This window comes from Cyrtonyx montezumae, unplaced genomic scaffold (assembly GCF_038088225.1).
Source record: "Cyrtonyx montezumae isolate F1298 unplaced genomic scaffold, pur_monq_1.0 scaffold_17, whole genome shotgun sequence".
Lineage (NCBI taxonomy): Eukaryota > Metazoa > Chordata > Aves > Galliformes > Odontophoridae > Cyrtonyx > Cyrtonyx montezumae.
The window spans coordinates 23668489-23690353 of record NW_027071903.1 but is presented as its reverse complement, the minus strand read 5'-3'; the positions used below and the strand labels follow the sequence as shown (position 1 = coordinate 23690353).

At 38.9% G+C, this 21865-nt stretch overlaps 1 protein-coding gene across 6 annotated transcripts in view; it reads right to left on the bottom strand.

Moving 5' to 3' along the window:
- ZNF280D (zinc finger protein 280D) overlaps window positions 1-7642 on the bottom strand; it is a 40431-nt gene extending 32789 nt beyond the window's left edge. For 4 of the 6 annotated variants that reach the window (XR_010622026.1, XR_010622027.1, XM_065733744.1 and 1 more), the window contains exons 1-2: window positions 7502-7563; window positions 2393-2538 (exon numbers count right to left, since the gene is read on the bottom strand). Coding sequence is in view for 4 of the 6 variants with exons in the window: in XM_065733744.1 (XP_065589816.1) it covers window positions 2393-2531 (139 nt within the window). In the remaining 2 variants the exon portion in view is untranslated. Of the gene's footprint in view, window positions 1-1699; window positions 1788-2392; window positions 2539-7501 lie in introns of those variants that run through there. The other 2 variants (XM_065733746.1, XM_065733745.1) reach the window with 2 other exon arrangements.
- Between the last annotated feature and the right edge of the window lie 14223 nt (window positions 7643-21865).

Sequence of the window (21865 nt, the reverse complement as noted above, 5' to 3'; positions counted from 1 at the left end):
AAAAATCATATCCTAAAAATACAGAGGCAGAATTTATTGTTTTAAAAAAGAACAATTCAGAAAATCAGCGCTTTGCATTTATAAATTTACACGACAACTGATTTATCAGAGACTTGACTTGCTACTTCTCTTCCCCGCCTAAGCACTTATTTGTCCTGTTAAGATAAGAGCATCAAACAGTAACAAAAGAACAGCACCTTAAAGTAGCAACAAAATGATGAGTTTATAAAATTATGAAAAAGTAAGCAAGCACAGTAGCTGTAGAAAAAGTGAACAGTTGTAAGAAACACTAAAAGAAACAAAGTGTAAATTACTTTTCATCCCCTCAACAAATCCTCCAAGGCAGGAGGAGGCACTTGACCATACATAATATTGTGTCAGCTCATCAAAGCTGGAGTCTTTAACTATTTCCTTTCAATTTCCCACATCAGTCTGTGTAACAGTTAATAACTGTACTGTCAGTCGAAGGTTAAAAAGCTGGCCATACACTGCAGAAAACATACCTTTCCGAAAAATTAGGAATAATATGCAATTCCCCATTTGCCATTTGATCAGACAGGAGTTTTCTTGTGTAAAAACTAAACAGCAGTGGTAAGGAAAGCTGAGTTCGCTGTGGCTTGCCTATTACTAACAAAGATTCTGCAAACTGAAGCCTGACTACTGCCAGGCAGTACTACTTACAAGCCAAAGAATTGAGGTCACTCTTCCATAGCTGTTTTTGATAATGAAGTAGGAGGTTACAAAGAGAAAAATTGGGAAAAGGGAGGAAAAGAGAAAGTAAGAAGTTATACCGTAACTGATTTTACTTGTGTCAGGACTGAGCATGGGCAACTCTAGAATAAGATGTATACATTGCAAGCCTATCTTTTACCAAAATTCTTGAAGTTACTGAATTGCATGAAAATTACAGTTCTCACCTGCAATACATATTTCTATCCTTTGCGGCTTGAAAAACTATTTAGACTTAAATGATGCAATGAAACTTGGCACATTTGCTGCTCTAATGTATGTCTAGCACTTTAACAGTTGTCCAATTCCATGATCTAATGCTAAGAACCAACAGTAATCCAGAGGTTTTAGACCTCCTAAAATAACAGTAAAGGGTATATATATATATTGTCCTTCTGGAAGCTTGTAACTGCAGAAATCTTCTTAGACTAAAGTTCAAATATTCTTCAAAATTTTCAAGAGGATCTAGACTATTTTTCAAATATTCAAAACCATTAACCCTTAACAACTACTTTTAGGTGAGCTCTAACATCAACTTATTTAATACTTAAAATATTATTTTCAAACATTTTAAGCTAGTGCAAAAAGTACTAAAGATAACCCCCAGCGAGTGAGAATCAAAGTAAATTAGAGCTCAGATGCAAGATGAAGGTAATAAGATACAAAATGACAGAACAGCTAGTAATAGCTCCAGAGTCCACACAGCAGAGTGAGGCAAAGAGCCCAGTTTAACATTTTGCCTTGAGATTCTTTACCATAAACTATATAAATTATGAGCATCTCAAACAAAAGCACAGTAGAGATGAGACAAAACCAGACAGCACTAATCCAAGCAGTCCTGTCTGTCTGATAACCAGAAAATGCTTAGACAAAACTTCTTAACAACCAACTACAAGCCATGCACAGGATCAAAAATGTTTATTCCTAAAATCAATTTAAGTAGCAAAAATAAGTATTCTCTTTCACTTACCTGCCAAAGACCAAGCACAGGACAAACACTGAATTCTTACACATCTGCTGTCACCACAATCATCTAAACTCATTCCCTGTACTACATGCAATCGGAGAAAATAACAGAACTTGAAGAAAAAATCTCTTGATTTATAGGGAATGAATGAATTTATTAGCAGAAATTAGCAATTAGCAGAGAGAATTGTATTATTTTCACATTATATGATTTTCCAGATAGCGCCTTTATTAATGCACACTTTGAGAGTTACCAGAATGATGTTCACACATTCAAACTGACTTTAAATGCACAAGATGAGCAGCAGAGAAAAATAAGAGAAACTGCTGCATGAAGACTAGAATTCATGCCTTTACTTTAATAGGGAGAGGCGAAGTATTTACCTAAATATCAATTGCATGCTTTCAGCATTGTCTGTATTAGACTTTTAACTATACCATCAATGCTAAAATCTTCAAATGTTTTTGATTCTGCTTCAGAGGTTTAAACTTACTGGTACAGACAGCTGCATATAACCCATACTTCAGGGCAAAATTCACTAAAATTTCCTATTTTCAATATAGGAAAAGAAACTAAAGTACAGCTCTAAGATGCAGAATTTCTTAAATCTCAACACCACAAATTCTGTATTTGCAAAGCAAGTTTGAAGTTTTACACCACTGAGTATCTGTTAAATTATGGAAAATATTAGCTTACACGTACTAGCTGGCTTTGAGCTTGAGATTTCTCCAATGAAGATCGGCTCATCATCATCATCATCCTCCTCCACTTCTTTCATTCTCTTTTGCCACGGTTCTAGCTCCTCTTCCTCGCATTCCATGAACAATTCTGCCATCTTGAGACTAGACAGCAAATAAATTAATTTTAAAACAATATTCAACAAAACATTAAGTACTTAATGAGACAGATGTTCAGTAACAAATATAACAGTACTTGCCAACAATCCCCACAGAATGGCCTCCTCCTCACCATGTTTCACACAGGTTCAACCTGATCTGATCTAGGTCATCTTCAAAGATCAACAGTACATCTAATTTCTGATTATTCTGGATCCTCATCTTTGATAATGAACTTCAGAAAAGTCCCTAGATACTTACCATATTGTTTAAACTGTTTTTGTATAACGTATATAAGTAACAGTAAGAGCAAACTTCTAAAACTACAGCGAAAGGTATCTTTCAAAACACCTCTATTACAGGTACTTATTCATAAGGCATACGAACACCCTCTATCATGAAGAAACACGTAATATATATGGAAAACTGAATAACTTAAAGCCTAAGTAGAGCTGTTTTCTATTACATATTTTTAAAAATATTAAGCCAAAAGACACATTGTGCAGAACATAAAAACTCAAAACCCACCACATTTGCAAAAACTAAGATTTTTACCAGGGCTTCCCTTGTTACATCGTCTTGAAAGCACTTCTGAACAGTACAGGAAATAAGATACTACACTGCTATTCATGTCATAAAACCAAAGGACTGCCTCTACAATAAGTGGGATCAGAATTCCCAGTAAACAGCGTTCACTCTTTAAGACTTGGAGCTTCCTAGAATTTTGTGTTTCAATTTTCTTTTGGTAAATCAGGAGAAAGTAGTACAATTTTGCTTCATCTTCCCAACAGTAGCTCCAGCTACTGTTGAAAGAAATCTTTTCACAGTAACAAGCAGTTTTGTTAAGAAATGAATTTCAACTTCTCATTGGACTAATTTAACAAAAACTGTAGGAAAGAACTCAAACTTATTTTATGAAGACCACAACCAATACTGGAGATAGCTAGTCTTTTATTGGAACAACTCTTCCCTACCACTTTTCAGAGTTTAGTCAGGACTATACTCTGAGAGTTAACCTCTTTTTATTAGTAGTAAAAGAGTAGCATTAACATAACTGAAGACATTGGAACAATGCAAACAAGAACTTAAGAAAGGTGCTAGGAGTTATTTAATGGTTCTATAAAGGCCTTAGCAAAGTTTTTGACACCCTCTCCCACAACATCCTTGTAAACACGCTCCAGAAGCGTGGTATAGATGAGCGTACTGTCCAGTGAAATGCACTAAGAACTGGCTGAATGGCTGACCCCAGAGGGTGGTGATCAGCACCAGAGTCCAGCTGGAAGCCCAAAGCAAGGCCTGCACAGTGCTCCCCAGGAACTGGTAGTGAGTCTTACTCAACACATTCATCAATGACCTGGCTGAAATGCACCCTCAGCAAGCTTTCTGTCTGTACAAAGGTGGGAGGAGTAGCTGACACAGCAGAAGGCTATCTGCCATTCAGTGAGTTCTACACCTGGGAAGAAGAATCGCACACTACAGCTTTGGGGCTGACTTGCTGGAAATGAACTCTATGGAGATGGAACCATTCTGATGGCCAATGGATTGACCATGAGCCAGCAGCGTGTCCTTATGGCCCAGACGAGCAATGATATCCCAGGAAGCGTTCAAAGAGCATGGACAGAAGATCAAGGGATACTATTCCTCCCCTTACTCTGCTCTCGTGAGGCCACATTTGGAGTGCTGCGCCAGGCAGAAGATGAGGGGCCTGAAGCACCTCCCTTACAAGGAAAGGCTGAGAGAGCTCAAGGGATGGTGCCAAGATCTTTTCAGTGGTGCCAGCAACAGGACAAGGGGTAATGGGCACAAACTGGGACACAGTAAGCTCCATACAAACATGAGAAAACTTCTCGGGGGTGTGACTACTGGAACAAACTGTCTAGAGAGGTTGTGGAGTCTCCTCTGGAGAGGCTCAGCACCCACTCAGATGCTTTCCTGTGCAGCCTACTGTAGGGAGCCTGCTTTGGTAGGGGGGGTGGACTAGATATCTCCAGAGGTCCCTCCTAACCTCTTCAGATACTGATACTTCTTAAGCTGAATAATTAATCCTGTAACATGTTATGGGTGTTTATTCAAGAGCTTCCCTTGTATCTTCCCAGGATCTTCACTTTTCCCTAAGTATTTCAAGAGCAAAGTATACATTAAATATTGATACAAGTTTCTTTTTTGAAAATACAAAAACACCAAGTTAAGAATACCTCCTCATTATCTTTCAACACCAACTGAAACCAAAGTATTCGACACATATATGGTAAGAAAATGTCTAATACCTAATAAGATGAGACAACTTCAGGACAGGAGTAATACACTGCAAGATTTGGTGATGGACTGACAGTATGTCTGTGATAGCACATCACAGAACAGTCAAAATACTGCCCCTACTTGCAATGAAGTGTGAAGAATGGGCCTGCTGTTGCATGCCATGTTTTGGGGATAATGTTCTTCTCTCCTTCAACAGATTAAGGTGGTGAAGTTAAACAAGGTGCTAGGAAAAATAACAGGACACAAGCTCAGGTTCTTGTCACAGGAAAAGAGGAAGAGTGTGAAGCCAATTTCCACGTTACAGAAACAAGAGAGGCCACGCACCAGGCTTTAAAAGAGAGCCAAACCCAACTCTTCCTCTATAGAATGCTTCTGCTTTACTTACTGAGAGATGATGTTTGTCAGAGTTCAAGGCAAAAATCAAAGACCATTCTAAGAGCCTGTGCTCACGTAACTGAACACACATATGAAGAATATATAAAGAACAGTAGTTTTATTTGTCCTTAGGAGGAAAAAAAAAACAGATATAAAGCATACTCAGGGAATGTGATAGAGCAAATAATTTATATGAAAACAGAATAAGTAAAAAAAAACACATTAGCATGGGATATCCTCAGTCAAACTATAATGTGGCTGAATTTTGTTTTAATCTAAGTTTGATAACGTAAGCCTGGACGTTTAGGTTATATTGACTGGTGTCACCTCTTATTAGCCATTCCATTTTATGAATCAATACACCACAAAGTACTCTCAAAAGGCAACTCAAAAAGAAGCAAGGTTTTTTAAAAGCACGTATCAAATTATTTTGGATCTTTCCTTATCATTCATTCCAACACCATGAATGGAAGCCATGCTTTCACTGACATTTTCCCTGGCAACGCAGTTAGCCTAACAAGCTCCTACCTGTTCCTGTACTGCTCCTTCAGCTGTACTAGTACAGCTTTCCATGGCACTAGGACACAAGCCTGTGCACATGAACAACAGCCTGACCCATAGGTAACTGTACTGGTGTGACCAAAAGCTCAAAAAAAATCGGTGGCCTAAGGAATCACAATGCAGTAAGGAGGAACAGGTTTGACTACAGGTGGTGTGCAGGATCTGCTCAAATATTCTTCACTGCCAACAGAAACATTTACATCAGTTTTCAGAGCACAGTCTGCTTCAAAGTTTTCAGCTTTAACTTTACAAATGCAGAACACGAGCCTAACGAGAATTCTTCTAGTTGTTCTCAAAGCCAACAATAACAGCAAATCCTTCCATCCTCTCCACCAATATTTTTCAGTGGGCATACAGTCTCCACTGCACTCTTCTTCTTGTTTGTTTTTTCTATGAGCACAAAAATATATTCGTACATCCCATCTCCTCAAAAGTAATCTATGGATCTAAGAGGTCCAAAACTTGAGTGAGATCCTATATATATATAAGTACTGAAACCTTCATTCTAACCTGAAAGAAACATAAGACCATGGGCAACACCAGAAAGCAATCTGTTAAAGTGTACATTAAAGATGCACAGAAATCAGTACTGTAGAAAATCATGGCAAATATCACTGCAACAAGATTTAAAATTACTGAAAGTCTACGTTTCTTCAGATGCTTGTTCCACCCTTACGGTCAAAGGATCAAAGATCCAATAGTCAGTATTTCCTTGGATTGTTTTAAGAGTACCTGAAACTAGATGACCAATGTGGAATTGGTGGTGTGCTTGAAGAGTAAGAGTACCTTTGATTAGTTAGAAAGCTTCCAGGTGAGTCTTGTTTGTTATCTCTCCATACTGCTTACCATGGAACTATTCACCTTTCATTTTTATTACTGTCTGGTTTAATAGCCACACTTGAAATTAACAAGATCATTATTTTATTTACAACACGTGCCAATTTATAAGCACCTACATATTATTTCTCAGGTAACTTCTCACATAAGTTCACACAAGCTTGGCACCATGTTAGGTGCAAAGAGAGCACCTGATCTGCAGCTTCATGAGGAATGAAAATAACGGTATTTTTCTTCAACGCTGCACTTGCTTCTGCATCGGAAAAACTGCAACGAAATTAAATCTGAATCTAGAAGTTTTAAAAAGTTAAAAGCATAAACTAAATTCCCTCAAGGGGAAAAAAAAAAAAGCCAAACAAACCCAACCAGCGCTACACTCCCAGCCCTGAGATGCTGTAAGCTCCGCCTAGGGAAGGGCAATGCCTCCGCAAACAAGTCAGGAGTTCACACCCCGCACCACGATGGGTGCGAGGCGGCGGGAGGCAGCAGGGGCCCGAGGGCGGCCCGGAGCCGCTCCGCCCGCACTGCGTCGCTCCGGGCGCGGGCTGAGTGCCGCTCGTCCGCCGGCAGCGCAGCAGCTCGCGGGGGTTCGGCCGAGGGCTGCACGTCGGGCTCCGGGCGAGGCCCGCGCGCCACAGCGGGCAGGAGGAGGCCCGGGCCGGGCCCGCTGCACAAAGCCGGCGGCCACGGCCCCGCGCGACAGAGGACAGCCTGGGGATACCCCCGGGCAAAGAGCCCCGGTTTCCAGCGAGGTCTCCCGCCCTCGCATCCCCGGGCCCCGCTCCGGAGGCCGCAAGGCCGCGTTCCGACCTAAGATGGCGTCGGTCTCACAGGCGACAATCCCCCCGCGGCCTGCCCGCCCGCCGCGCCGCGAGGCTCCCCGCGGCCCGAGGGCGGCGAGTCGGAAGAGCCCGAGGCGGCAGACGGACCGCCTTACCGTGCTCCGCGTCCGGAGGAGCCGCGGCGCGCCGCCCTGCTCCTGTCTGCCGGGCCGGCGGAAGGGGGAAGGGGGGATGGGAGCAGCCGCGCTGGCGAAGCCGCCTCACATCGCCGAACAGCGGCGCCCCACCTCGGCCGCCGCCGGGGAAAGGAGGGCGGGCGCGCGGGGAGGGGATGGGTGTTCGCGCGGCGCCTGCCGGGTAGCGCGGGGCAGCCCCACGGAGCAGCTCGTTCTCCCGCCGCCGCGGGGCGGGGCCGGGACGGGGCCGCGCGGGGCGGGGCCGGGCGCCATGTGCCGCGTGCCATGTGCCGGGCGTCACACCCAGGCCTCACACCCGGACACGCGCCTCGCCTCGCCTCGCGCCCCCTCAGCCGCGCCCGGCTCGGAAGGCCGTGGCTGGCGGCTGGGCTTGCCCTGGCGTTGTGGGCCGTCAGTGTGGCCCCAGAAGTGGGGATCAGGCGTCTGACTTAAAGCTGTAGCCAAGGTCAGTGTGAAACACAAGCGCCTGAGAACGAGCTGTACAGCATGCAGCTGGTGGGGCTCTGAACTGGGCGCTGTTCTGAGGGCGGGTTTGCGGTGTGCCCTGGTTTTTCACAGCAGTTCACTCAGAACCAACTGCAAAAGCAGTTCCAGAGCACTGCACTGCCTGCGCTTCCTATGGGGCATCCCCACATGGCGGGACGAGCCCTTAACAGGGCAGTGAGCGGGCACAGCCCTGCCTTGGAGCACAGCACCGTGACGTGCTGTTCACTTTCTCTCATTTTTCCACTCATGCGAAGATCACTCAACCGTAGGGTGACCAGAAGTTCATTTTTTTCGCATGCCCATAAGCCCTCACCCTCAAGTATTAGTTACAGTAACCTCCATGTCTCTCTGAGGGCATTCCCTTTTAGATTCTTTTTTTTTTTTTTTCTCACAGCTTTGCTGTCCCTTATACCATAATTTAAAAAATAAACATGCAGTACATCTAGCAAAATATGACATTATTTCTAGTGAACTTTAAATGTAAATAATGGGAAACTGCTTGACTAAATGTATTCTTTATCTACCCATACTTTCCTCACCTTACTGTTAGTGACTTCTGTCACAGCTGCCTTTGGACATGACCAATTTCCAATTTATTTAGCATAAATTCTCCCTCAAATATAGGTATTTCTCAGGAGAATAAATGAAACGTCCTTATTTCACTAAACTGAAGCTCTAAAGATGTAATTGCCGTGTTTAGCCTGGAAAAGGTTCTGCTCATTTTAATCATTATCTTTAGCCTTGAGTTGCTTCCAAGGTTCTTCAGAGGACTGAAGAAGAAATACACAATGTCTAGTAATTAAACCACTGCTACTTAGTTTAGTAATTAAAAAATACACCATTCTGCCAAAGTAATATTAAAAAAAAAACAACAACAAAGAAATACTCTTGATATTTGGCAGAAAATTGAGAAAAAGAATGGGTACTAGAGATGGGAACTTAACTTAGACAGAAGTGATTGGGGAAGAAAAAGGTATAATCCAGTTATTTGAAACACATTTTTAACAACATATGTACCTCCTGATAAACCATTGTAGGTGTTCATGTTCCATCTAAAACAAAATAAATACAAAGAGAATATTAAGATTGCAAGGTGAATCCACAGAATTAAGATCAACTCTGCATGTTTAATTTATTAACCTTGTTCATTCTGTAGGAACACAACTGCATACAGTCTGTTCTGCAAGACCTTTACCGGAGTCCTTGAACAAATGTATTTGAATACTGCATTTTTGCACCATTCTATGAAGCTATAGGAGCAAAACAAGTTTACCAAGTGGAATTAATAATTGTTCACAACTTTGCAACTCACAAATGAATGAAAGCTAGTAAACAAACCCTGTAATTACAAAGGATTTCTTTCCAAGAGCCCCTTAGTTGATAGATGAGCATCTTGGACAAGCTTAATAGGTAGATAATTAGAAATGATGAATGCAATTACCAACTTTATTCTGCATATCAAGCAGCACTTGTTCATATTGCTCTTATTTTAGTTGTCATGTTCAGGCATTTCAGAGCAAGAGATGCCAGCTAACTATGAGGATTTTGCAAGTGGAATGTGGGAAGGAGGGTAGAGCAGGCAGAAAATTGGAGCCCAAAGCATGCCTTATTGAGGAGTAGTTAATAAATAGTTAGCTCATAACTTGCAGGATGGAACTGGGAGAAAGTTCTGGCAGGAAGAACATGAGTGAAGACATTTGCTTGTACATTATGGTTTTAAGGGGAACAATATAGACAGTAGTTAGAGGATTGTCATTGAGAAGTGTAGAGTTTTTCTCTGGTATGCATCTCTCTATAAGGTGGCAGTCACGTTCAACTGCTTCAGCTCAAGTGTAACAAAAAAAATTAGTGGAGACTGGAAAAGAACTAGCACAGTAAATGACTGTCATTTATTTTTGTAGCCAGAAGGCTTGGTATAACAGTTCTCAAGATGGTAATCCATTTTTCTTTTACGGAAAAAAAGGCTTGAGGTTAGGAAAAAAAAAACCTCACACTGTTTCAATTGTCATGTCTTTAGACAGTGCATCAATGTATGCAAAAGCTTGATGATTACTTTTCACCCTGGCACCATACTATTGAGCTTGTTGATCCTTTTACATTTTTAACCACAACCATCTCATCCATACGTAGCTATAAGGCAAATAGGCTCCATCAGGGTTTTAGGCAGCACAAATAGTTTGGTTGAACTGCTTTGTATTCCCATATCAAGGCTGAAGAGCCAGATACTGGGAAATCAGTTGATACTCTAGAAACCTAGCAATGCCACAATAGTAAGTGTGCTTAAGGCATATAAATGACCTTACCTCTTACCATGAAATCCTAAGCCACACTAGTGTTTTATTCTAGATTTAGTGCTGCTGAACAACTGTTAAAAATATACCTAATAATGTTTTTTAAACCCTTCTGAGTAGCACTCTCTTTGTGTCAGATCACTGTTTGAATGAAACCTGGGAATCGGGGTGCAATTGCTAGTTCTAATTTTGTATGTCAGCAAAGAATGTACAGCTAAGTGAGGAAATCTTACTCATTAGCATTGTAGTTGCAGGTTTGCTTAGTATTATTTGTTATTCTTAGAGGCACTACACACATACAGCAAGTACCAATCTGTGTGACATTGTGCTGGAGCTGCTGCCAAAGTTTTATTAGGATGGATAAGTTCAGATGGGAAGCCTGTAACTATGAATGCACAAACAGGAACATCTGCAAAACAAACACTATTCAACACATGTATGGTTTACTCAAGTATTCCATAAGGTATGCTTGTAAAATTGATTGCATTTAGTCTGATGTGGTTTGTTGTTACAGTATCATACCTTAGGAATTTGGCACAAGTATAAACACTAAGGGATGATCTGTTTCTAACATTTTACATTAAGCACATACAACTTATTTGCATTTTCCTTGTTGAGATGATATGAAAAGTCTAATATGCAACCCTAAAGAAAAGCACAAGCTTCCAGTCTTTTAAACATTAAGATATGCCTCTGTAAATTAAGAAAAAAGGGGAACTAACCCTAAACATAAATTATTTTTTAAACACATTTGGTATACCATCATGCGAGATGCAAAGTATACACTTAAAATCAAGGAAAGTCAGCGTCCCTTCAGTGCATGTTCTTCTTCTGTCAACATTACTCAGACTCATCAGGCCAGAACACATTCAAAGCTGTTCAGAATTACAAGAAATGCTTGAGTCATATGGGTCCTGTAAGAGTGAAAATGGCTGCAAACAGAGCTATTGCTATTACAAGTCTAGGTTGTTGTTTTGACAGATAAGATAAATATTTCTTACAGAAAATTTTCACTTTTCAGATGTTTTTCTTTTGTGGTAACCTGACATTAAAACAAAGTTTGTAGATTAACATTAACATAAGACTTTTATTCTTTTCTTAGTATTGTCACCACATAGTAAAGAAAATGCAGGTAGATAACTGGTTTTGCATACTGTCCATTTATATTCAAGTCAGAAATTCAGTATTAAAGAACATCGTTCCATTGAATTGATGACAGACACTGGTGCAATACTTGGTAGAAATCTTCAGTAGTGTGAGAAGTGTCTTAATACCGATTCAGCATTTGTCCTAGAGACTTGTTGAAAAATGACATAATTCAGTAATGTTTGTAGTCATATTTTCTACTCAAGAAAAAGAAGATATGGGGCATAAATTCATATGAATTTACTGAGGTCTAGTGACAACAATTGTCAGGTTGTTCTGACATGAAATGCGAGAATCCTGTTTCTTGAATCAATTTTTTCTCTCCCTATCCCTTGCTCTCACAATCCTGGTCAGAGAAATAAAGAGGTATTGTGCATGACTTCAACAGGGTAGCTCTGAAACCTACTGCTAATGATAATGCTGAAGGGGTTAAATGATGCATCTTCTTTGATATCATCAAACGACTGTATTGCATCACAGTGAATTAGTACTGGGAAGATTTTAGTAAAAACTGAAGAATAAATAAATGAACATACTAGCTCCTAAGTTACAAGTATTTTCTCATCACTCAAAAGAAAGAAACTAATAACACAGAAATATAGGAAGGAAAGCTGTGAAATCTAATATTCCTTTGGTAGAATATTATTCAGAATTTCTGCTGAAATATTAGCAACTGTGGGCAAATCACAATAAAGAGAAAGTGGCACCATTTTAAATTGTTAGATTAATTTATATCTTTTACAAGGAAACTGTATTTGCATGGCAGTTTCTGTTTATAATGCTAGTACTGGAACTGCTTTCTTGTTATTGTTACTACATCTGTAGTATACGTTCATGAATAATGAGAAAACCTGAGCCAATGACTGATTTATTTATTTATAACAAGGTTGGCTTCTAAACTGAAAGGAAAATAAGTATTAGAGTAGCAAAATATAAAAGGATGGGGATTGTCTTTGCACCTACTAAATAATTAGTTACAGTTTGTAAGGAGAGATCCCTTCTTAGTCCTAGCAGCTATACTTCTGCAGGTGTGATCTAATCAGAATTTTGCAGGATATTTGGGTTGCTCTTTTTTCACTTTAAGAGATATAAATGTTTATCTTAACAGAAATGAAAAGCCCAAGATGCCTCACCACCACTGTTCCCGATTTATACATCAGTCCTGATTCATTCTTAGTGAACACTTACGTGGAAAAGCAACACAAAAGATGGCTTATAACAAAATCCTTACTGGTATGAGTGAGTGGATCTCAGCTCAGCACTGGGCACAGAGGGCCAAGGACGGACAGAGGGCCACAGAGGTGCCCCCTTCTCACTGCAGGGTAGTACCAAGGGACGGGAAAAGCTGCAGCACTCCCAGCTCCCAATGCACAGATTAGAGTTGGTGTTGTCTTGCTCCAATTAACGTGTCCCAGAATTTGGCATTTACATTCCTCTATGAAGTTTAGAAAATATCAAAAGAAAGAGTTGGCCTCTCTGAAACATTCTGTTTCACACGAATACTGTGTCATAGACTTCTTTTAAGCTGTATTTTTGCCATGTTTTGTCGAGAATCTCTAGAAGGTAAATATTCTCTCCTGAGTTCTAGAAATTTTCTCTGTAGAATCTGAATGATCACTTTAAAGTAGTACAATTATATCAATATTTTTAAAAAATGTAAAAAACCATTATTTAAAATGTTTAAAAATGATTGTTTTTTACTGATCCACTGACTTAAAAAGACCGAAACTTACAAAGACTGAAACTGACCAACAGCCTTCATATCTATACAGCTATTTCTTCTTTGCCTGAATATTCAGCAATTGATTTGTTTGTCTTTCCTTCAAGCTCATGCATGGACATACTGTGTTATTAACAGGAATTACCACAGTGCTTTGAAAAAGAAAAAAAAAAAGAAGTCAGTAAAGTTACAAGCTCTAACTCTAAAATGGTGTTAATATTGTTAAGGCTCTCCATCACCTCCAGATTCTGAAGCATTTGGTCACTGACTAAACTGTAGACAGCCTGTGGTTCCCCTGACACATTACAAAACAGAAAGCATGCTGCCTACCTGGACTGCATGTCTGGCAGCACTGATATGTTTGTACTTTAATCAAAATGCAAAGTCCATCTGAATACCATGGTAATGCATACTTCATCAGTGTTAATATTGACTTAGCTCTGAAGCTAAGTAACTGTTTGCTGTGTAACATCTCAGGTGTAAGTGTTCTAAACAGCTTGAGTGAAAATCAAGTTTTCTTCATGGAAATGCGGAGGAGGGGTCAAAAATTCTTCCAGAGAATATAGTTTACTTATTCCTGTATACCTTTGGATAGCAGTAATAAAATGGCATTAAATTTGGAAGGGCCATCTGTAAGAAACAGATTTTTTGTAAATGTCATTACTTAAAGATTAAACCTTCCTTTGGCTTCTCAGAGGTATTTAGCTCAGTTTACTAAGGAAAGGAGATTTATGTTATCATAGCACATATGCTACTTTAATAGGTTATGAGCACATAGGCTGATTTGAAAAAAAAAAAGATAAAATGGTAGATATCATTAAAGTAATTAAGGAATTCAAATTTATAAAAATAACTGCTAGGCAGACAGTATTCCTAGTAAGATTTAGAATGAGTAGGTGCTTGTTCTATCCAGGAGAGAAATCAGTAAAATGCCACAACTGTGTCTTCCACGTGAGTTTGCAAACAACAAGAGCCAGATTTAATTTCTTGTGATTTTCACAAACCTGAGTTAACAATGGGGAAGCACAATTATTGCACTATGAAAACAAGGATGGCATATGAGCACTGAGTGTCTGAGATGGCTTCCAAAGTATAATCAGAGCCTGAATAACAGCCAGTGTCATTCTGTCACCTCAAACATTTATTAGCTGTTTATCACAAACAATTATTATGCTGAATTGTGGTATTTTCTTTCTGCATACTAGAGGCATTCTTATCAAGATAATAATCATCTCAAGTTTCAACCTGGAACTCACACCTTTTTTGTATTACACAATGTTTGGCAGGGGAAGGAAAGACACTGTTTCTGTGCTAACTCCACCTCACCTTGATTATCTTTCAGGGGTTGGACTCGATGATCTCTAGAGGTCTCTTCCAACCCCTACAATTCTGTGATCCTATGATCTTTGTTCTCTTCCTTATTCCCCCAAGCCACATCTCATTCTGTTTCCTCTCATTGTGACCAGCTGTTACGTTATTGCAGCTTCCCACATTGCATAAGTGTATAAAGGTAGTGAAAATATCCTCTAATTTCTTTCTTCGTGTTCTGTCTGGCCAACATTACTCTTCACATCAGCTGCAGTAAAGATGATAATTCTGTGATGTGGACCCACAGTGAGGACTGCTAGCAATGGAGTACCATGTAGCATTGTAGAACTAAACTATAAACAACAGTGTTACTGGAGAGAAGTTTGATGCATGCTTTTTTGGTGCTTGGCTGATGTGCAGAGAGAAATTGGAATGATTAATCAACATTGCATTACTGTGGCCTTGAACAACAGAAATACTACTCTGGTACCACAATAATTAAAAAAAAAACCCACAAACTATTAATTGTACAAGCAAGCAGTATTAAATCACAAATTATAATGCTATGAAAATAAAATCCATCCTAGAAAACAATGCAGATAAGCAAAGACTGCACAGCATTCTGCAAAGAATCTTGGTCTTAATGTTCTATAGCCCACAGACTTATCTTTTAAGTGGTTTGTTTGCTTGTCTGTTGTTGTTTTAATGTGCCCACAGCAGATATTTGCAGGGTGATTTTCTTAATTGTGCTAATATATTAATACAAATCTACGTGTGGTAAGAAATTATTTTTCCAGACATTAACTATCTAGCAAAACACCAAAGTCCTGAACAATTTGTGGTTTGCATTTAATTTCATTTCATTGCTACAAACGTAAAATATATATGTTGGACTGGTAGTTTTCTCTGGTGTACCACTTGTAATATATCGTTTCACTGGGAAACATTAACAATGGATCAGTCAACTGCTATTGCTTTTATTTAGACAGGTGGAGTACAGATATTAAACTCGGATGATAAGCAGATGCCTATCTGCATGTGACAGTCTTTAAAAAAAGATTTTTTTCATGTTTTCTAAGCTAATGTGAACACTGTGCATATCCTTTACTACGAGCTGGGATTACTCCACAGATCTGCCAATCCCCAAAATTAGTTTTTTAAAAGGCCGTGTACAAGTCAGTGGAAAACAGCTCATCCCTTTGAAGGTCTGAGACAGGCTAATATTTTACTTTTCAGGAAAGATAAGGATGAAACATCAGGAAGCAGTGGCATATACGGAGAAGTGATGCTTAAAGGCAGCCTTCTGTTCAGAATTACTTTGCCAGAGAAGGCTTTCACATACTGCTGCAATTTAGGATACTGGCATTGGCAGAAAGTTAATTCTTGAATAAAATATCTCCTGGAAGTTAACCTAGTGGGGCTGACATATCAATTTAAAATAAGAATCGGATTTTGCTCAGAAGGAGAACAGTTACATTGCAGTTATATAGTTTCAGGTGGTATTTGAGCCTGAAAAAATGTTTTTTGAAAGAAAAACATGTATTAAAATTGGTGAAAATTTCTATTTTAGTAATGACTAACTCAGCAATTAAAACATTCTAAAATTAAATACCATATAGTATTAATAAAAATCTACACTTCATAAAGAATCTGAACATCCTATTTTCTAAAAAGCTCTCGATCTGATTGAAGAAAGGCAGTGCTAAGCCTAACCCTCCATGCTTATTCACCCTCTTACCACAGAGCTGCTGGCTGGAATGCTTTTCACACTGAGGGACAGACTGTCTGCTGTTATCTGCTTCCCCACTACTAAGCTGAAAAGAAAGTCACACATATTCACACACTGAAATTGATATTCCTGATATTTGCAAATTTAACAACCATGTGGTAAAATAAAATCTTCATGTGCTCTTATGAGAGATTTATCGTAGAAATCTTTGTTTTCCAAAGCATCAACCTCACTTTTCCTTCAAACTTGAACTGTAGATTTTACCAAGAAAATGGTGTCAGATGCCATGACTTAAAATCCTGTCTGAGGAGGAGTGTTATTAATGAATTAAGCAACTAGAAACAAGGAGTTGTGGTATTTCTGATTATACCAATATTGAGTAATGGTTTTCTATTCCATATTGATACAGAAATTTATTCATGATAGAAAAAAGCAAACTACTTCTTTTCTGGTTAACTATTTTATTTTTAATATTTCCCAGAAATTTGTGGGTATTTTTGTGACATTTGCACTCAAATTATTTTTGTATCAGTCCTGAAGAATTGAATCAGTGTTGTGTTATGTAGCTCATTGCAGCTCAGTTCCATCTCCCGATTCCCAGTTAGAATCAATGCTGGGAACACCCAGCAAGTTCTCCATGTTTCAGTGAAGAACAAAGATTTCACATTAGAATTCATGCCCACCTTTTGAGAAGTACTTGATTTTTTTCACAAATTTCAAACATGATGCTCAGTTTCTGATCACATTTGTTGGACTTTTCTTACAAGGTTTATTCAGAAAGCGTACACGATTGGAATGCTAAACAATGCTCTTTGATGTACAGTTTCCTTTGGACTGGCAGAAAGCTTATATGCCATATGGCTGTCAGCTAGACACGACCTCAGAATGACGCTGAGAACAGTCAGGAAGAAGTATCTCTGCTAATGAGGAAAAAGCTTTAAAAATGCCCTTGATGTGCTTTGTGTCTGCAGTGGTCAAGATACAGAGGAGTCAGAGACAGCTGAATGGAAGCTAGAGCACAGCAGATAGCAAATCTCAGATGCGGTTTAACAGAGGTGAGAAAAGATGCAGGTGAGATGAAAATCAGCTTCTGCAGCAGCAGTCCCAGATGGACTGTTGTGAATAACTGAGCAATCAAAATGGTAGCAACTAGTCACTGATGTACTGTCACTGCCTTGATCTTCGTGGTCAGGATGAACTGGCAGCGTAAACTGAATGCAGAGCTTGTTGTTGATTTGGCAGCAGCTCACAAATAACAAAAATTCATGTTCTTTTGTGACCACAGTGTTAGAGAGAAGCACTTAGTGCAGCTTTCCTCTATGGTTGCTGCTTAACTATTTCAGATATATGGGTAACGTTGATCTCATTAGCTGTTCTGTGACAAAAATCTGACTTTGGTATGATTTTCACCTTCCCATTGCTGTTTTAGCATTGGTAGAATTTGATCAGTAGCAGCCCTAAGTGCATTGCAGGCTTTTTAGATTTTGGTGGAAGCTTGAAGCTGCTATTTTATTTTATCTCTCACACTTATCAAAATCCCACATCCATTTGCATCATTTTTGAAGTGATCATGAAAGTTATTTCAGCCTTTGCACATATGCAGCCAACCTGAAATTAGCTCTTTCAGCAGGAAGAACTCACCTTAGATGCCATGAAATGCTTGTCCTTTTGCTTATTATCAACTTGTTCTGCTGCTGGTAAGATCATGGATGGATTTCTCTTCTCAGTGAGAACAATGAGACATTTGGGAGGCTTTCCACCTGTGTTCTTGCCTATAACAGTCTTCACTCAGTGACTTAACACATGAACAAAAGATCTTGCTACACAATTCTCAAACTTTCACACCATAATGTTTTGTACTGTTCCATTTAGGATTAGAATATTTCTCTATACACTCATTCTAAGTTATAATTTCTTGTCAGAATCATACCTGCTTCAAAGAATGTTTAATCTTTAAATAAACAGTATATATTTTTTTAATAGTATGTGGACTTCAGGAATTTGGTTCCATCTGTTTTCTCTACTAGGTTCTCTTTGCTACAGGTATATTATATATTTTATGATACTAAGGAAGGAAATACTGTGGCATACAACAAAGGCACATGGCTAATAACAGTTCCCATTAAATATTTAGAATTCTGTCATATTTCATAATCAGAAGACAGAAGTAACAAATTAGAACAACTCCATGCTGATTAAAATGACTAAGTTTTAAAAGCTGTAAGAGGAAGCTATCGCTTGAAAACAGGATCCTCAAGTATAAGAAGAGATGCAGTCGCAATGATTTCTAAATATTTTTTCTTGTTTTTGTTTTCCTGTTGCAGTACTAGGACAAGAGCAGTAATTCCTGAATCATAGAATAGTTTGAATTGGAAGGGACCATTAAAGGCCATCTGGTCCAACTCCCCTGCAGTGCACAGGGGCACCTGCAGCTCCATCAGGAGCTCAGAGTCCCTCCAGCCTTGGGTGTCTCCAGGGATGTGGCACCACTACCTCTCTAGGCAACCTGTGCCAGTGCCTACCCTTATAATAAAACATTTTTTTTCTTATATCCAATCTAAGTCTCCCCTCCTTTAGTGTGAAACCATTTCCCCTTGTCCTATCACAACAGACCCTGCTAAAGAATCTGTCTCCTTTCTTATAGCCCCTGTTTAGATACTAAAAGGCATTAATGAAAAAAATCCTATTATCTGTAATACTAAAATAAATGGTTTGACCATGTTTGTGTTCTTTCATCTATAAACCTGAGATATGACTGCTTTTATAGGCTGGGTACAGTTCTTATCAGAAGTTGTGTATGTCAGTACTGCCTCATAGTTTTCAGTGATGCACTGTAGGCTTTGCACTGAGTCAAACCCTGCCACAAATCACAGGCAGCTCTAGTGCCGTTCCAGCTGAAGTGATGGATACAACTCTGGCTGTGCAGCTGTTCTTATATCACAAGATTAAAAATGTTCATGACATTACATATTTCTAATGGGGAGAGCTACAGCACCAGGAGGCTCCAACAAAGTATGTAACTGAACTTTGCTCAGATCTTAAACTTTTTTTTAAGATATAGCCAGAGATCTAGACGAGTGATACAGAGGCACCTACACGGGATAAAGGAAATAGGACCCAAAAGACAGGCAGAGAAATCTCCACCATTTAGACCATCCATATTTCTGTATGGTCTGTGCAGCCAGGTTACAGCAAAGCAGACAGGCTCAGTCAGGGCCTCACAAGTGTTAAAAAATACAACACTGCATGTCAAAACATTTTACTTTTTTTCCTCTAGGAAATAAAATAAAAACACTAGCAGTCACAAACTGTAACTACTTTTCAGGTAATCTTTCTACTAACAGACCTAGTTATCAATAATAAAATTTAAGCAGCATTCTTCAAAAGTACATAATTTGCTCTGAAAGTAATGCCCCCTATTTATTTCCTACAGCATTTATTTACTTACTACAACACATACAGTAAACACAATAACAGTATTAGATTGAGCAAATTCTCAGCTACAGAATACTATTTTTCAGCATAGTCCCCATGATCAACTACACATTTTTGCCAGTGATGAACAACAGCCTGTGCATTCATAAAAATCTGCATGGCCATCCAGAATGTGGTCTGTGTTTCACATCACTGTCACCACTGCCAGAACATACCATCTACTTCCTCAGGACGCTCACATCCACCATTTGGTCTCCTTGAATCTGGAATAGCAGTATTTTCATCAAATAAACAGTTTGTATCTAAGTCTTAGCAATAGGAAAAAAAAGGAAAAAAAGGAAAAAAACCAGCTGAGTTCCTTTAACACTGGATATTAGCCTGTGATCTGGTGCAGCAGATATGTCTGTAAGTAGTGCCTGCTCTAATAGTATCCATAACATTTTCTCCGTCATGCTTCCTAAGGCTGCACATGTAGGTGATGTGGATTTCCTGAAAAATTCATGTTATACAGATTTGTTTTTACAGTATTTGAGCAAGTTTGCTTATTTTGCTTAATACGAGTGGAGCTACTTTTAAATTTAAGATTTGCTGAATTAGATGTTAAATCTCTTATTCTCTCAACCAAAAAAGCAGTTAATCTCGGACACTCATGGCATGTTAAATAGCTATTAGGCAAAGGTCCTCAGGGAGTTTCTAAGACATCCCCTCCTTAGCAGTATGTTAATATCCCATAGGCTTTTTGAGAGTGTCTAAGAATCTCAAATGCTGACTTTAAGCTTTAAGCCTTTAATCTATTGGTTGATCTGGTTACGCATGTGAATGGCATCAGAAAAATCAAATATAGTGATGGATGATTTATAAATGTTTATGTGAAGGAACAACAAAAAAAAAAAGAAAAAAAGAGAGGGTGTATTTCTATGCCAGTGTAGGCTTAGCTCCAACAATATTGCCAAGAAACTGCCAAATAGCTGTAGTTACAAATCAATTGCATACTTCTAGTTGGGGGTGCTAAACAGAACTCCTGCTGGAAAAAATGTAGATGAGAAACAATAATGCAGCACCAAACCTAATGTAAAAGTAGGTGTTTCAAAATATCTGCAAGATATGCTGTGTCTTCCTTCATCACCTGCTCAGTGTAAGCAAAAAATGGAGCGTTTCATGCTGGGATTTATAATCTCTGTGGACTGTACCATGGTATCAAAGATGAAGTCAGCTACCATCTGCTCATTTTATGCAAAATAAATGTGGCCCTTGAACTTCTGGCAACTTTCCAATTCAATCCTCCATGCAGATTTCCAACACTCCTGTTTTACAGGATATCCTATTATGCAGCTCAGACAGTAAATTTTACGATTCATGGTCAACTATTTGTTCATGGTGAACATTACACAGTGATGGGGCACAAACATACCTCATATGTGGGTTTGTTGTTGTTTTTTAAACTTAGGAGGACGTTCAGAAGCAGTATGTAATTAAACATTAATTCTTCAGCACCAGATCTATGTAAAGGTTACAGGAACTCTCCATTACTGGATTTTACTTTTTAACTTTTTTTTTTAATACAAAAATTCACTCGCACTGTTAAAGGTGAAGGCTAAAAGCTTAAAAGGGTGATTAACATACTGTTCAATCAAGAAACATCATGCAAACACATTATCAAACTTAGCAAAATCATTACTGCAACCTAGTTTTGATTTTTTTTTTGTAAGTAGAAAATTTGCAAACTGATTTTTTTCAGGACATTATTCAACCTTGATAATATAGAAGGCTAATTTATCTGAATTGTCAGTACCTCTTACAGCCTTTGTTAGGCAGTTATATTTTTCCATTTATTTTTTGTGATGTGTGTTTTATCTGAGGCTGAGGTAATACTTTGTGTTAGAAAGAAGCTCGTAATGTGTATCTCTCTTCAGTGTTCCCAGATGTGACAGAATGCTATGACTCTCTTCAAGATGTACTGCAAATTAAAGTTGTTCCTTCTGTTTCAAGAACATGAACCATAGTATTGGCATTTGATAGAACATTAAAAAAAATCACTTGTGCTTGGTTTTGGATTTATCAAAAATGAGCAGTAATTTTTCAGAAGTCACACCCTGGTCTGCCTGTAAAATATTTTTATTGTAAAATGTTGAAATGTAGCACCTTTCTATAAAATCATATACTAAAATGGCATTCTTAAATATTTCTACGTATTAACGGGCAAGACA